General features: G+C 48.4%; 1 protein-coding gene across 2 annotated transcripts in view; it reads left to right on the top strand.

Moving 5' to 3' along the window:
• Positions 1-11,100, top strand: part of LOC122365639 (potassium voltage-gated channel subfamily KQT member 1-like) — a 110,490-nt gene extending 99,390 nt beyond the window's left edge. The window contains exons 11-14 of one of the 2 annotated variants that reach the window (XM_043337032.1): positions 1,208-1,346; positions 4,138-4,294; positions 6,028-6,150; positions 8,068-11,100. In XM_043337032.1, coding sequence (XP_043192967.1) covers positions 1,208-1,346; positions 4,138-4,294; positions 6,028-6,150; positions 8,068-8,181 — 533 coding nt within the window. In that variant the 3' untranslated portion in view covers positions 8,182-11,100. The remainder of the gene's footprint in view (positions 1-1,207; positions 1,347-4,137; positions 4,295-6,027; positions 6,151-8,067) is intronic. The other variant, XM_043337031.1, reaches the window with a different exon arrangement.
• Positions 11,101-14,989: the final 3,889 nt, after the last annotated feature.

Consider the following 14,989-nt stretch of genomic DNA (forward strand, 5'->3'; position numbering starts at 1 on the left):
ACGACCCAGGACGGACTGTGGGACGATACGGGACGGACTGTGGGACGATACGGACCGGACCGTGGACCGTTGGACTGAGGACCGATCCGAGAAGAGCAGAGGGCCAATCCAGGCGAACGCTCGATTTCACTGAAAACAGATTGATTCTGTGGATAATGGAACTTGACACTACTGAAATTGCTTGAAGAAGTGTGAATTACTATCTGGTAAAGTATGACATATTTCAATCAACTTGGCGACTATTCGCACTAAACATTTTCTCTGCATTGTTGATTTTTTGCCTAGTTCTCGAGACGGAATGGAAATAAAACGCTTATATAAACAAAATTTTCCTTATTTATCGAGTTGAGTGCTTGGTTGAGTGTTGACCCTTGTTCTCAATTGGAATCGGGATCGGGTTGAGTTGAAGCGGCGTGTGGTCGGAACCGACTCAGCCAGGCGTAATGAAACACGCACGCTGACCGAATCGGTCCAGCGCTGGGTCGGCTCAGCTCAGCGGAGACCGTAGGTCGGTGCCTGCCTGTTGCCGCTGTATCGCCGGCCCAGGTGCCCGGGTCGAACGGAGGGCGCCAGCCGCCGAGTGGCTGGCTCGAGGCGCCACAATAAGCCCTCACACGGTACTGCAGCGGCTCGTTAGTTCGCACGAGTTGCTACCCAATCGGATGAGCCGCAGCCATAACAGCAGCCTCTCTTGAGAGTAGCAGATGTAGGAGATCTAAGGAATCGATAAACGACAGCAGAATAGCGCGGATCAGGCGCGGCACGGCGGCTGTGCGGGATGTTTTCGAGCTGCAGCCGGAGAGAAAAAGACGCAACGCGCCGGAAGAAGGTCCCCAGGGCGCTATTTCTATTCAACATTCCAGGAACGAACCGGGATCTCGGAAAATATATCACACAACTTCGTGCTTGTAGCCAGCATTCATTGGGACATTTTTCGGAAATATTTATTTAAAGATATTTTAACACAAGCTCCTTGCACGACAAAATGGGCACTTAGCCAAGGCATTGTTATATCATTGTACAAAATGTCAGTGCTTAGTGGGTATCGGGAATTTTGGTACGCAGCTACCTACATGTGTCGTTTATTTACAAGGCTTCGCATGTTTTTTTTTTCAGAAGTACCGTGGGAGGTTGAAGTGTGTGTTGACCATGGTGTTGAGTGTGGTACTCTACATGCATTGACTGAGGCACTCTGCGTGTCCTGCAGGTGCGGCGGGGTCGGGCACTCCCAACAAGTGCCGCCGCGAGGGCCGGAGCCCGGCACTCCAAAGCCAGACGAGCTCCAACACAGAGGTGGCCTCGGACGAGGTGGACATCGACATAGAGGAGCCGCAGGGCCTCACCAGGTCAGTGGGACGACTGGGGGTCTCACAAGGTCAGTGGACGGCTAAGGCTATATTTACCCGGCCTAGCCTAAAATGCTGTTTTGTGTTACATCTAACCCGGGTATTCGTTCACGTCCCACAGTGGCCAGCAATCAGGGTTGTATACCAATCAAGTCGATTGAATTGATTGATTTGATTCAACGCGTATTTTGAGTTGATTGGATTGAGTCGATTGACTTTTCGAGATGACTGGTTGACTGACTCGTTTGACTTTAGCGACTGGTTGACTGATTTGATTCCCGAAAATTAGAGCGACTCGTATGATTGAGTCGATTGAATGGAAAGTTCAAATAAGTTTTAGTTGACGAAAAATAATGACACCAATTGATGACATCAAAGATCACAAAACCACATTGAAAACTGCTTGTCATCACAACTGCATTATGGGGTAGATGGCCAAATAAAGAACAGGGTCTAAACATGAACAGCCAACTTTGACTTTCAACTGCAATAACTGCTCCAATCCTGGTGATAGAACCTGGCGATGCACCTACCTACCTTTCTGCACTCAGCAGGAAACGTTTTTCTTTATCCAGATGATAAAGTGCAAGGCCCTATATACTAATAAAGTGTGATTAATTAATAATTCACATCTCCACATCTCCTCAGAAATAACCCACTGAACTCTATCTGAAACCCCTACAAAAATAACTGAAACAAAAGCGCCGTTTTCGTCTCGCTAAATTTGCTGCATTGTTTAATTTGCAGCAGAACGTCTGTTGATCCTTTTCTCCTGAGAGCCTAAGCATAACATATTTAATATATTTCATATTCCTTATAATATTTTACCGGTTTTATTTCAAATGAAATTAAAATTAAAACCAAATTGGTGTTGTACAACCGATTTATTTTATGATAATCTACCATACTTCATGATTATCAATGACGTCATCTTACCAAAAAATCAAAAGACGTAGAATAAGCATTTATAAAAGCTTAGCATACTTGTTGGCAAAACGTTTTCTTTGTTTTTTTTCGCAGTCGCACCGTGCCTTTTTCGCTTAATTTTCCTTGTTCCTTCTTCCTTTCTCCTTAACTTATCCTGTGTTTCCAGAGTCCCTGTCCTCTCCATTTCCTTTTAAATATATTTTTAATCCTCATCCCTATCCCCCAGTCCTAACAGTTTCAAATTGTATTGCAATAAAATGTTTTGAATTCTTCACATATAACCAATCTACCTTCGTTAGTACTGTTGGTAGCCAGTGACACATCTAGGCAGGTAAGTAGGTACCTACCTGCTTTCCTGCTGTCTTCATAAAGCATACCTAATGAAGTTGTCAAATTTGGAGCACATTTTCAACACTTTCGTATGGTGTCAGTGTGGCATGAAACCTAGCTAGGTTCATTATGTTTAGGGTTCATTTCAGAAGAGCTCCGCATAACTCACATAAGAGACAGACAGGGGCTTTACATGGGGTAGATGGCCTGATGACTTAGCTGGAATATGGCCAAAATTAAATTGACAACTTTTAGGTGAAAGGTGGTGATTTGGGTTAAGGGGCGAGTCAACTACTGGGTTATTTTGCACCCATCAAATGAAACTTCTGCTCCAATTCTACCCATTGAACCTCAATATCATGATCCACCTGTCCATCACTAGGTATCCTTCCTTATTACATAGAATCTTTGAATGGCATGGCAATTTATAATTTTAAATGACAATATTTTGTTTCTTCTGTAGGTAGGTGGGTAGGTAGGTACACCAGACTGCTATGGACGCTTTTCCAAGTTGGTGGGGCAAAAAACCTAATGTATGTCTTGGTTTGAGTCGTTTGATTGAGTTGATTGATTCCTTTCATTGTCGCGTTTGAGTCGATTGAATCAATTCCCGAAAACTGCTCTGACTTGATTGATTTGATTGGTTTCCCAAATTTGTCGTGATTGAATTGATTGCTATTGATTGAGTCGTATACAACCCTGCCAGCAATCCATCCATGCTCTTGGATTAGAAAATAGTCTAGCCAATATGTTCACGTTTTTATCCTGAGAGAAGTCGTTGAACTTCGACCGGATTCGGGATCAGCTGCAGCGCTCGCCGCTCTGGTGCGCTGAGCGCGCGAGGAAGCGGCGATGCTGTCCCGCAGCGCAGCCGAGTGTTGCGGGACAGACTACCCTGCAGGCAGTCGGCAAAACCATAGCCAGCCAGCCAGGCGCCTCAGTCGTGAGGCCCCGCGGTGTCTTATCAAAATACACCGAATAAATTTCAAAGTCATATCGGACTCAAACGGCACTTGATGGACAACGAGAGCTGTTTTCTAAATGCTAATCCTCTATAAGACAGACTGCAAATCGACTGCCCAACATCTGGGCAAATGCGATGTGAACACTGTGTTTTTATTACAGACTGCAAACCTTAGTTTTATTTTTATCTTGAAATAACAAACATCCTCGCTGTCGCTGCCAAATATTTCATCCTAAGACTTAAATGATCTTTCGTAAAAGTCAAACAAGACTGTTACAAGCATTGAACAAGAAAGAATGCTATCGGAACTATTTTAAAATGAGATGATCCATCGCAACATTTTACTTTCCAAAAACTTCCAAGCAGTCCCAGGTTAGTAAGTTCTTTCATGAATCATAAGGCGTTATAAGAAGCACAAGGCAGAAGTATAAATAAAAAGTCATAAATAAAATTTAGAACGGATCCATTTATAACCTATCAATAGAAACCAAAGAACATTTCGTAATGAATACAACTGGTGAAGCCCAACATCTGGGCAAATGCGATGTGAACACTGTGTTTTTATTACAGTCTGACGGAAGCGCACAAAAACGCCATCCGAGCAATACGAAAGATCAAATATTTCGTGGCGCGCCGGAAGTTCCAGCAGGCGCGGAAGCCGTACGACGTTCGTGACGTCATAGAACAGTACAGCCAGGGCCATCTCAACATGATGGTTCGCATCAAGGTGAGCTCATCAGGTGATGAGGTGGAACAAATGACCGGTATTTCCGCCAGGTCAACTGACATTTCGGCTGTTTTACAGAGCGAACACGAACGAACGATGGGCTGGTGAGATAAACGACGCAGCGCAATGACAAAGAGGTGACAGGTGAAATTGACATCGCGACAGGGTCAGCAGTGCGTAAAGACGATCCTTTCTGCAAGGTGCTGGCTGATTTTTGCTCACAATCAGCCGGCCATCGAAAATGCATTGAGATTCATCATTCACAATGAAGCAATTAATTTGCATATTTTGTAAGCTTAACGACTAGCCATAAATAGAGCGGGGCACTTAATTGATTGAAATTTTGAAAATAAATGAAGCTATATAATGCAAAATCATATTGATTTGCTGGTTAGGTAGTTCAGTCGACTTCGACCATTGCGGACCACATGAGAATAGTCTCATGATACAACCTGTTTCAAAACACTCGGCACAATAATTTGGAAATAATGCCTGATCCTGAGCTCTCGTGGCCGCCTTGTATGCGGTCGGTGCTCCGTTAGCTGGCCCGTCTGTGCCCGCCCTTCCACCCGGTCGGTATGGTACCTAACTGGTGGCCGCTGCTGGGCGGTAAGCGGTAGATTAACGTCGACACCGTGCCTACATAACGGCCCTGTCGGATGATTCACGACCCGAACAGCCCCGCCGGGAGGGGGGCGGGCGGTCCGCCCTAACCTATTCCCGACCACCTGTGACTTCCGACCGGCAGAACCCGGGGATAACTGATAATATTTCTTGGTCATCATTCATCATAGCCGTCTCAACAAGCCATTAGTACCAGGGGCATTCAATTACTTTTCGGGTATCTAAAAGACCGCAAAGCTATGTTTCGGAAAGGTTAAGTTGGAGAGGTTTATACATCGAAGTTGATCAAAAACTAGGACTGAAGGCGACAAAAGTCGATCATGTTACGGTTCTACCGTAGCGGCTGAGCCTGACATCAATCAGTTGTCAACTGCAGAACGCAACTGGTGGGATGTCAGCGGCTGCGCGCAACTGGTGCGTCATGACCCGAGGCAGAATGCAACTGGTGGTTGTGAACTGAACGTCAGCGTTATTGGCTGCTACATTCAGGACCTCGCCATAAGTGGAACATAAAAGGAAATTGCTGACGGCGTAAAAGAGACGTTCCTACGGTGCTCGTCGGAAAACAACTGACTGCTAAAGTGCCGAGAAATATGCCGTGTCATATCTGTCAGAATAGCATAAGGCTCGGATGTCATATTGAGCTTGCTTTGATGTCATAGAGGCCCCACCGGCGCATAAAAACAGGTCGAACCAGCGCTGGCACTCACTCGTAGTATCGTACGAACCCGAGTGTTATCGCTGCCACTCAGCAACACACCGCCGCTCACAAGGCCGTCCCTGCCGTCCCTGACTTGCTTACAGACCGAGTTCTAAGTCGGTCCCCACGCCCGATAAGGCACGCATCACGGACACAAACACGTCATAGGTCCTGCTGTCTTTATATAGCTGAAAGCGTTTTCCTATCGACCAGTTACTCATACCGTACTGTGAAGTGTGAACCCATTCGCTCATCTTATCTTCCGCCCAACGTGTTTTATTATTATTTATTTTGCTGTTATAGCTGACCCATTGCTAGTCTTATTGATCCTGTATGACTCCTGTCGACCTATCTGACCCATTATTGATCTAACCTGCTGTTGACCCAACATTGCCCCACTGCCCACCAGGAGCTGCAGCGCCGGCTGGACCAGACGCTGGGGAAGCCGGGCAGCTACATCTCCAGCCTGGACAGGAACGGCGGCCTGAAGCCGATGACGATAGGCGCCAGGATCTACCGTGTCGAACAGCAGGTGAGGGGTCGAGAGGTGAACGCCGAACAGCAGGTGAGGGGTCGAGAGATGAACGTCGAGCAGCAGGTGAGGGGTCGAGAGATGAACGTCGAAGAGCAGGCGAAGGAAGCAGAGGAACGGACTGCGACCAACTGCTCTGCTCCTTCTAATCAATGTACATAAGGTGCCCTTAATTTTACTTGCGTTTTTTTTTTGGGCGCTCATGTGCACGGTTAAGACATCCAACAGTGTGTGGACCCGCCGGGACCGGGGCGTCATCAATCCTCCGGTCTCTGCGCCGTCGCCCGGTGCCGTCTGGCTCTGTCCACACGCGGCTGATCCACTGTCCACACGGATGATCCACGGTGTGAGTGGCGCCATGACGCTCTGTTTGTCCACTCCATCTGGTGGGCACACAACTGACAGAGCAGCGCCGTCCGCGGCTGCCGCCTGCCCGCGTCCCATGGCGCCGCCGGGTCGTGAGGGGGGAGGGTGCGAGACTGCGGATGGGAGTGGGCTCAAAAAGCACAGGTCTCGCATATCCCACACTGCATAATTGTCCGACCGGGATTGGGAGACGGGCGGCAAGCAGCTCAGGCAGACAGCCAAATACCGCTGTAGGTTTCTTTGTTATGATGTTGGCCAGAAAGCCAAGTATCTGATATAATAAGATATTTCCGATTAGATTCGCATTAATAATGCTAGACCTGTTCACTGTTCAGACTGTAGAAAGCTGGAAATGAGTCTCGTGTTAGATCCAATTCACAGTACTACCTTATGATCTGCGGTGCCCTCCGACCACCATATTTCGAACTCGGAGCATGACCTCCAAACACGCTACGTGGTGCGTCATCAATAGCGGAAGTTCGATAGAGCGCACGGCGCACATTGGTCGTCTCCTACTGTCCTCGGTGCGGCAGTAACAGCGATATTGATTGGGTAATAACGATGGCTGTCTGTTTGCCCTGGAACGGCCACGGTTCCTCGGCCACGACAGCGTACACATGTTGGCGAAATGCGGCCGCGAATCGAAAACTGGGACATGCCTGCCCACAACAGGCACGCAGCGGGGTTAGGGGAGACATATGTATAGGCGTGAGGTCCTGACAGAACCCCGCTTCACAAAGCGGTAAAACTTCGAGGCGGTGTGAGTCTTAGCATGGAGGCTGTACTTGCCAAATGCATGAAGCATTTCTTTGTCGACACGAGCGTGAGCACCTATAGCAACAGGTTCATTGGGTAGGCATATTTTCAGTTATCATATAGCCTCTCTGACAGGATTTATTGTTCGAAATAAGCAGTCGGGATGCTACTTCCACTCTGTGAGCGTTCCAAACAGGCTACAAATTCTGCATAAATTCTGAATTAATGAGGGACATCATTTCCATTCTTAATAGAAAGTGACAATCGATTTCTGTCTAATCCGGTCTCGCATGCTGGAGTCCTGATGCGGTCGCCAACGTTTTCAATCTACATACAAAGTGACCTGACGTTATAAAGTCAGATTGGGTGCGACGTGTAGCCCCGCTGTTGACGCTCTACCGTGTTATTCTGTGGCGTGGAGAGGAGGCGCGAAAGGGAGTCAGCTGGGCGTGCGATTGGTTCTCCATTCAGTCTCCCCCAAATGGTTTGGAGACGGCTGGTGACGGGCTTCGATCACCATTTCACCGGTTGATGGCGGCGTGTCATGTGTAAGCGATGGGAGACAGCTGATGAGTGGGACGACCGACTTCGATCCGCTGAAACTTGCTGATGCTGTATCCTGTCCGTCCGTCAACTCACGATGACGCTTCCGGTCTGTACGGCATGATGTCGTCCGTCACATATGACGTTCTCCCCGCCAGTTAGTTGCTGAATGCCGGTCCCTGTCTGTCCCTCAGCTGCTGACATGTCCTGTGTATCAGCTGCTGATAGCACTTTCTGTCTGTCCGCCCGCAGCTGCTGATGATGGACAAGAAGCTGGACCACCTGGTGTCAACACTAACAGCGGTGGCTCAGCGGCAGGCGGCTTCCTCTCCCAACAGTCGGCCGGCGGTGGAGGAGAGCGTCTGATGTCCGCCAGAACAGCGCCACGTGACCTAGTGTGACCTGACCCACCTGACCTGAGCGCCCTGACCTCGGCGCGACGCCACCCGACGACCGCACAGCCCACCGGCGCCGGACAGTTTTCCGGCCTCGATTGTTTCTGTTTGGGGTGTGTGATGTGCGCGCGGGGTCTGTTTATGGGTGTGCAATGTGACCCGGCCGCGTTCCTGGGGGCGATTTGTGACACCCGACGTCGATGTCGTCCGCTCGGCTGGCTAGGGACCGAGCATGGTACGTACAGCTTTAGTGTGAGTGAGTCCAGTGACCGGCCCCCGAGGCCCGGCGCTGGCGGTGCGAGAGTGAACGCGACGTTACCGAGCTGTGCATGGTAATGGTGCCACGGCCAGGGGAATTTACTAAGCCCAGCTCCTGTAAGTATATGCATATTGCATATCTGGCTTTGCAGACACACGCATATGATCTACAACTTTGTTCACATGCTTAGGTATATGAGTTTACCTATCAATTATTGCATTTAATACTAAAAGGTTAAGGCGTAAAAGCACATATTCCGATCTCCAATGCCTGTAAAAGCTTCCTAAGTTCCTGCAAAGAACAGACAATTTGTCCCTTATTAGCATTTACACTAATATTTAAAAAATGATAGCGTCGATTGATAGCAGATTTCAAAATGAAATGAATGCACAAAGGAAGCTTTATTGTTGCAAAATCTTAGCTATAGCTCAGCATTTGCGAAATATTGGGCATAGTTTTTTAACTTAGAATAAAGACAACGTATCTTTTACTTCAATATCCGAGTTTATCTTCATCTCAATGATTGAGCAGTACCGATGGTTGTTGCCAACACACCAGACTTGATCCATTTTCATTTAAAAAAACGCATGTTTCTTAACTCACCTGAAATCTGAAGCACTTACTTCCCATAAGTTCCATTTTCATGCAAATAGTTTGGGTGTGAAATCTCCTTCCCAGCTCCACCTAGCGTACTTTGACTGAAAAGGGTTTAGCAGAACTTAACCTACTTAAGAGCGAATGGAGCAATACATTTCCTACACGCATCCAGGGTGATCATTTAAATGCGTCAGTAATTGTCAGCATGTTTGCATAGTTTTCATTAGTCTTTTGGTAGATCAATAATAGGAAAACTTATTAGCCGAAGCTAAACCTTCGCTGAGTAGGTATAGTATCGATGATGATACCGGCTCCGTTTTGAGTGACACCAACCCGATGTTCATACTAAGTGGCTTCACTCGCCCTGTAGGGCCCGTTCCTAGCCCTACAATCCCGGCGGGCGGTGACGGCACTTGCCGTGAAACGAGGTGACATTCTATGTGCCCTCACCAGTCAGGTGAAACGTTCGGTGTGACGGTCCCACCTAAAGCGCTATGTGTCGGTCCCACCTAGAGCGCGGAGTGACGGTTTCACCTATAGCGCTGCGTGACGGTCCCACCTAGAGCGCTATATGACGGTCTCACCCAGGGTGCTATGTGACGGTGTCACTAGGATACACTGCGCCGCCCCCACCAAGCGTAGCGAGCGGTGTTCGAGAGAAGCACACTCGGACTGTAGGCAAACGGGCGTAGGTGGCGGAGGGGTCACTGCAGTGCTGAGAGTATGTCGGGCGCGAGTGATACGGCTCTGTCTCAGCCATCAGCGGTCTCGAGTCGAAGTACAAACCGGGCTAGGTGCGTTCTGAGCGTCTGTGAAAGAGATAGTCGCCGCGAGTGGTCAGTCAACTCCGGGCTATACTTAAAAGTGTACTACGATATTGCACGATGATATTCTAGATACCTAGTCCCGTGGCTGCTGTTTGTGATACCTTGTTTATGTGTTTTTGCACCCAAGCCTTAACCCACGTTGTTTCCTGTGTGTAAGTGAATGTTTCGCCGTGCGTGAGATATTTTAAGAGTGACGTATTGAATGCGATTTTTCATAATCGATAGACGAAGATCGGTGGAAGAAGATTTACTTCAGGATTACAAATGTTTTAGTGCTGATTAGAAACATGTGGATACGCTCGGGCAGGTGTTGTGCAGTGACTGTTTCCCGACTGGCTCCGAGGTGATACACGGCATTCTGTTCTGTTGTGAACATAGTTGTATAGACAGTTCTGCAAACTGTTGCTTCTCACTCGGCTAGCAATCTGAAAGTTTTAAGTCCCTTCGTCAAAAAGTCATCCTGTTCCGTACTGGAGGTGCTTTGATACTCGTCTTTTATTTAGACTCATCTGTTAGTTGTGTGGCTTTTTCTTTGGCAAACCGATAACGAATTATGTATTTTTAAGGTTGAGATTGTTTGAAACAAGTGGGAACTCCGATATTTCCTAATTTGTTGTTTCGAGTTCCTGAGCTTGAAGGCTTCTCAAACCACCTCCACTTCTGAGTGCCAGCCGCCCCGCTGTACAGCCGTCCCCTCTCACAATTGATGAGCTGGCTAGGAGTGCTGTGGGTGTCGGCAGAGCGAGCTTACCATGGCCACAACGAGCGGTCGGCCCTCCTACCTTGCCTCTCCTCCGGGCACTGCTCCTCCGGCGCGGCGGCCGGCGCACCCACTACCCGACCCCGCCGGGACACAGCGCGCGGGCGGCGGACAACCAGCAATACGGTTAGCGTTAGTGCCCTTCACTGCAGCCTTTCGCCGTATTTTTGCATCCTCGTTGTCTGTTGAGGGTGTCGGGTGTTGGCGGATGGTGTGCGCGGCTGTTTGTTACCGCCCCGCTGACTGGCGAGTGTGGTGACCGAGTCTGTGATGCCGCCGGGCTCCGTGGGCTCGGCAGTGCACCGGGCGCCCCTCCCCCTCCTCCCGTCCCCCGGGCCGTGACCGGTCCCGCTCACACGGCCCCTTCTCCCCTTCCTCCCTCCCTCCCTCCTACCGACCGGCTTCAGGACATGAACGCCTTCTGAATACATCTCTCTTCCACAAATAGCGAGTTTTGAGGCACGCCAGAGATGGGAACTGAGAAAAATAATTTGAGCAAAAATGATGCATGCTTTTCAAAACCAACGTATTTTGCACAAAAATAGCACTGAGTCTGGAAGCAAGAAAAGCAGCGTCAAATATGTCGAACTTATGTAACTATGCCTACACTCGTTCCCGCTTAGACTCTAAAAACGTCCATTATGGATACTAACTGAGAAGCGGATGCGGTGGTCCAACATGCATAGAGCTGGGGAGGAAGGAGGGTCGAACCACGCTTACATTATGTAAGGTTGTAGTAAATAGACAGCTGTTCGTCAAAAAGAAAACATCGAGCAAACCGATGCACATTAAACAGCGAAGTGCCTGCTGCATTCCAATATTCATTGGAACATTGCAGCAATGAACTACAGGATACCGGAAGCTTCAAAGGCTTACTCGACCAGTGGCGTAGCAAAGGGGGTCCCTATGGTCCCTAGGGACCCCCCTTCGCTACGCCACTGGTCGAGTGAGCCCTCCTTGGGCCTTCCATGGGCCCCTGTCCCCGAAGCTGACGGCAGGGCCCTTCGAAGTTCAAAAGTTCCGGGATGGACTGTTTCAAATCGGGGACCCCACACGACTGCAGTGCAAAAAATGTGAACACCAAAAGTTCAATAGCCATGCATTCCGCATTCATATACAGGCGAGCTATGATACCAACCAGAAGACATAGGTGTGGGTGTAGGGCTCTACGACAGTAGACATAGGTGTGGGTGTACGGCCAGGTGTGCAGGGCCATGGACCAAAAGCAGTCCCCCTGCTGGTAGTATGGAAAACCTATAGTCTCCCAGTTGGCCGCTAGGGCTACTTCGAGAGGTGCGGTCGCCTTAGTATTCCACGGGACCATCACGACTTTGCACCCGTCCGTCGCTTCCATCCTCAAGATGTTCAAATCCTTCTCCTCCACACAGCGACCTTCATTCCGGGCTGGACAGGCAGCTTTATCTCATGCGGGCTGCTCCCTTGGAGCGGCACCGCGGCTCCCAGGGGAGCACACCCGTAGCCGGGTGCGAATAGTGCTTGGGGGGCTGGTCGGTCTGTCCATTCGGATGGGCTCAGTCCCCCCCCCCCCGTGAATCTCTAGGGTACCTGCCCAGACCATTGTCTCTCCCAAATTCATATCATCCTTCCGGCTCTCAAATGGTTTTGTCAGACCGAAAGGGCCTAACCCAACAAAACAAACAAACACGACCTTGCGTTAGTGGGGCTCGGGATTCTCTCCAGACACTAGCGATGCCCGAATCTGATTACCCAAGTTCCGCACTGACACGCACCAAAGGGTGCTTGCTTCCTGCGAGTCAATAAATCCTGGCGTGGGACCACCAAAATATGCAAAAAGCGGCTTACAAATGTTTCACAAAGAACCAGAGCTGTGGTCCAAAGTCCAAACCAGTCCCAAAGAAGGTTATAACGTCCTCTCTCTGCCCTTAAACCATCCCATGCATCATTGGTCACACTACTCTCGCCAGAGAACCGGGAACTGATAGAAAATACACATTCATATGTGATATAGGTATAAGCAAATACCTTCTACGCAGTAATACCTACCTATACGTGCATGATAAAACAAAAATTTACACAGGCGGATCTTGGGAAAATTACACTGAAAACAAGTTGAAAGAACGTTATGCAAAAGCATCTTAAAATATTCCACACTTAGGTTTTTTGGGTATTAGGGTAAACTGACTTAGAGGCGAAGCAGAACGTCTGGTTCATGAAGAACACACACAGTGTTTCACATAGACCGAAGACACGTGCTGCTTCTTCGCGTGCAGTCTTAGTGGCCCCAGGGGGCTTCAACTCGACCAACACCGGTTCTTCTTCGTTCTCCCTAGTCACGTGATATTACGTCACACCAAGCGCGCGAAAGATAAACCCTTTGGAGGTTTTGCACGAACTAGCATCGGGTTTAAGAAGAAGGGGTTGTGGTTTAATCAGTGTAATGGCTTTCATCAAGACCACGCCCGCGGTACCACGTTCTAGCGTCCACCGGAAGCGATCGCCATTTTTCGATCGCGTTGGATCACGCTTTGTGCAGTGACGAGCGGCTGGTGCAAGGTTGGGTGAATGGCAAGTAATCGAATATTGAAGAACTGAAATAAGGTTAATTTTTGGCTTGTCAAGTGTTGTGTATTATCTATATTACTTGTGATTGACAATAATAAGCAATATCACAACGCTCTTCAAATGCATGGATGAATGCATTGGATGAAGACAATTCATATGCAAGACCAATCAATGCAGTAAGTATTTATATGTTGTATAAATGCCCCATAGCTTAAATTATGCATGTGGTATTTAGACAAATCTTCCAAATGAAGATAATTCAGGAATAGAATCACCTTGCCATTTTGGGGTCCATTGATTTAGGCATAAATTTGGCTGATTTTGATAAACATATGTTCTTGCTGATTAGTGCAATATTTTATCTAGCTGCACTTTATATGTCAAGTGCATTATTTTATTTTCGGAGTAGGCTCATGGTTTCTGAAGTCAATCTAAGTTTCTTCACTTCCTGTCTGTTGAATAACGCATCCGCCCGACTCTTCATTCCAGGGGACGAGGCCATCTCCGCTCTAATTGAGGCCCTGGAGTCTGAGGAGAGCGTCCTGGCGCGCGGAGACGTCGACATCGTCGAAAACGCTGGCTTGAAGCTGGTGGTGGAAGGAGAAACTGTATGTGATTTGGGAGAATGCGATATCGCCACCCGGCTGCTGACATGGGCGATAGCGCTATACATACTGTGTTTGGGAAAAGATCCACTTGCTAAAGCTAAAAATGTGTTCATATTTGGCTCTGGACTCTGGAGTTCTTTGGCTTGGATGTGTAAGGCAAGTGACACGGCCGAATGGAAAGCGTTCCTGCAGGCTGATTGCGGGCTGATCGCATGGGCTGAATGCGGGCTGGTTGCGGGCTGATCGCATGGGCTGGTTGCGGGCTGGTTGTTCCTGACTGGAGACTTGCAGGCTGATTGCTCAGAGTAAAGAGGAAGGTAATACATTTTAAGGTGTATCAAGTACTGTGTTTGCGCAGCAGATGTGACGGCGCAGGTCGATAGCCATGCATGGGAGGTTCAATAGACGAATGAACGGGGATTTTGCGGTATTGCAATAGAACTGAAAGGGTTCTACAACCGATATTCAGAACACAGGGTGGTTTCCCTATAAACCTCAGGGACTTCTTCACAGATCCTTTGGGGTTCTTATCTAGGTGCTAAGAACGCTCTTATTATAAACCCTAAACCTCATAAGAGTCTTTGGAAGAATCGTGTGGATTCTTTTGATGAGAATGCAAAGCCGTCTACGTGAAGAGCCATGGGGGTTCTGAAAAACGGTGGCATAACATTTTACCCCACAGGGGTCTAAATACCCCTGTACGTTCTAAACGTTCTTCCAAAGTGTTTTCAGTGTAGGGACAAAATCCTGAGAACAGAACCCAAAGCCTGGTTGCATCCGCCAGCGAAAATGAGAAATTACATCATCACTGCTGCTCTGAAAGCGAACTATGTACTCTTTTAGCATTGAATATAGGTATCATAACCCCATGAAATAGCATGTCTATTCAGTTGCTTTATTCGGCTGCAAAGGCACCACACATACCAAAGGTATGCTCGATAAGTACCAGGGGGCAGAAGGTGGGCTACGATGGCAAAATTGGCTCATTTATTGGCATACATTTGGTATTGAACAACAAACGCACACAGTCCAGTTTCCATGGAAACCAGGGCGCGTGTACAGGCACGCGAGCTTCCGATTGTGAGCGGGTCGATGACGTTATGACGTGTGAGTGACGTCACCCTGTCTGGCCAGTAAACAGATAGTCAAAGGTCCCTCAGCACCGGCGAGCCTCGTCGACAGAA

Source organism: Amphibalanus amphitrite, unplaced genomic scaffold (assembly GCF_019059575.1).
Source record: "Amphibalanus amphitrite isolate SeventyFive unplaced genomic scaffold, NRLGWU_Aamphi_draft 000753F_arrow, whole genome shotgun sequence".
NCBI classification, from domain to species: domain Eukaryota; kingdom Metazoa; phylum Arthropoda; class Thecostraca; order Balanomorpha; family Balanidae; genus Amphibalanus; species Amphibalanus amphitrite.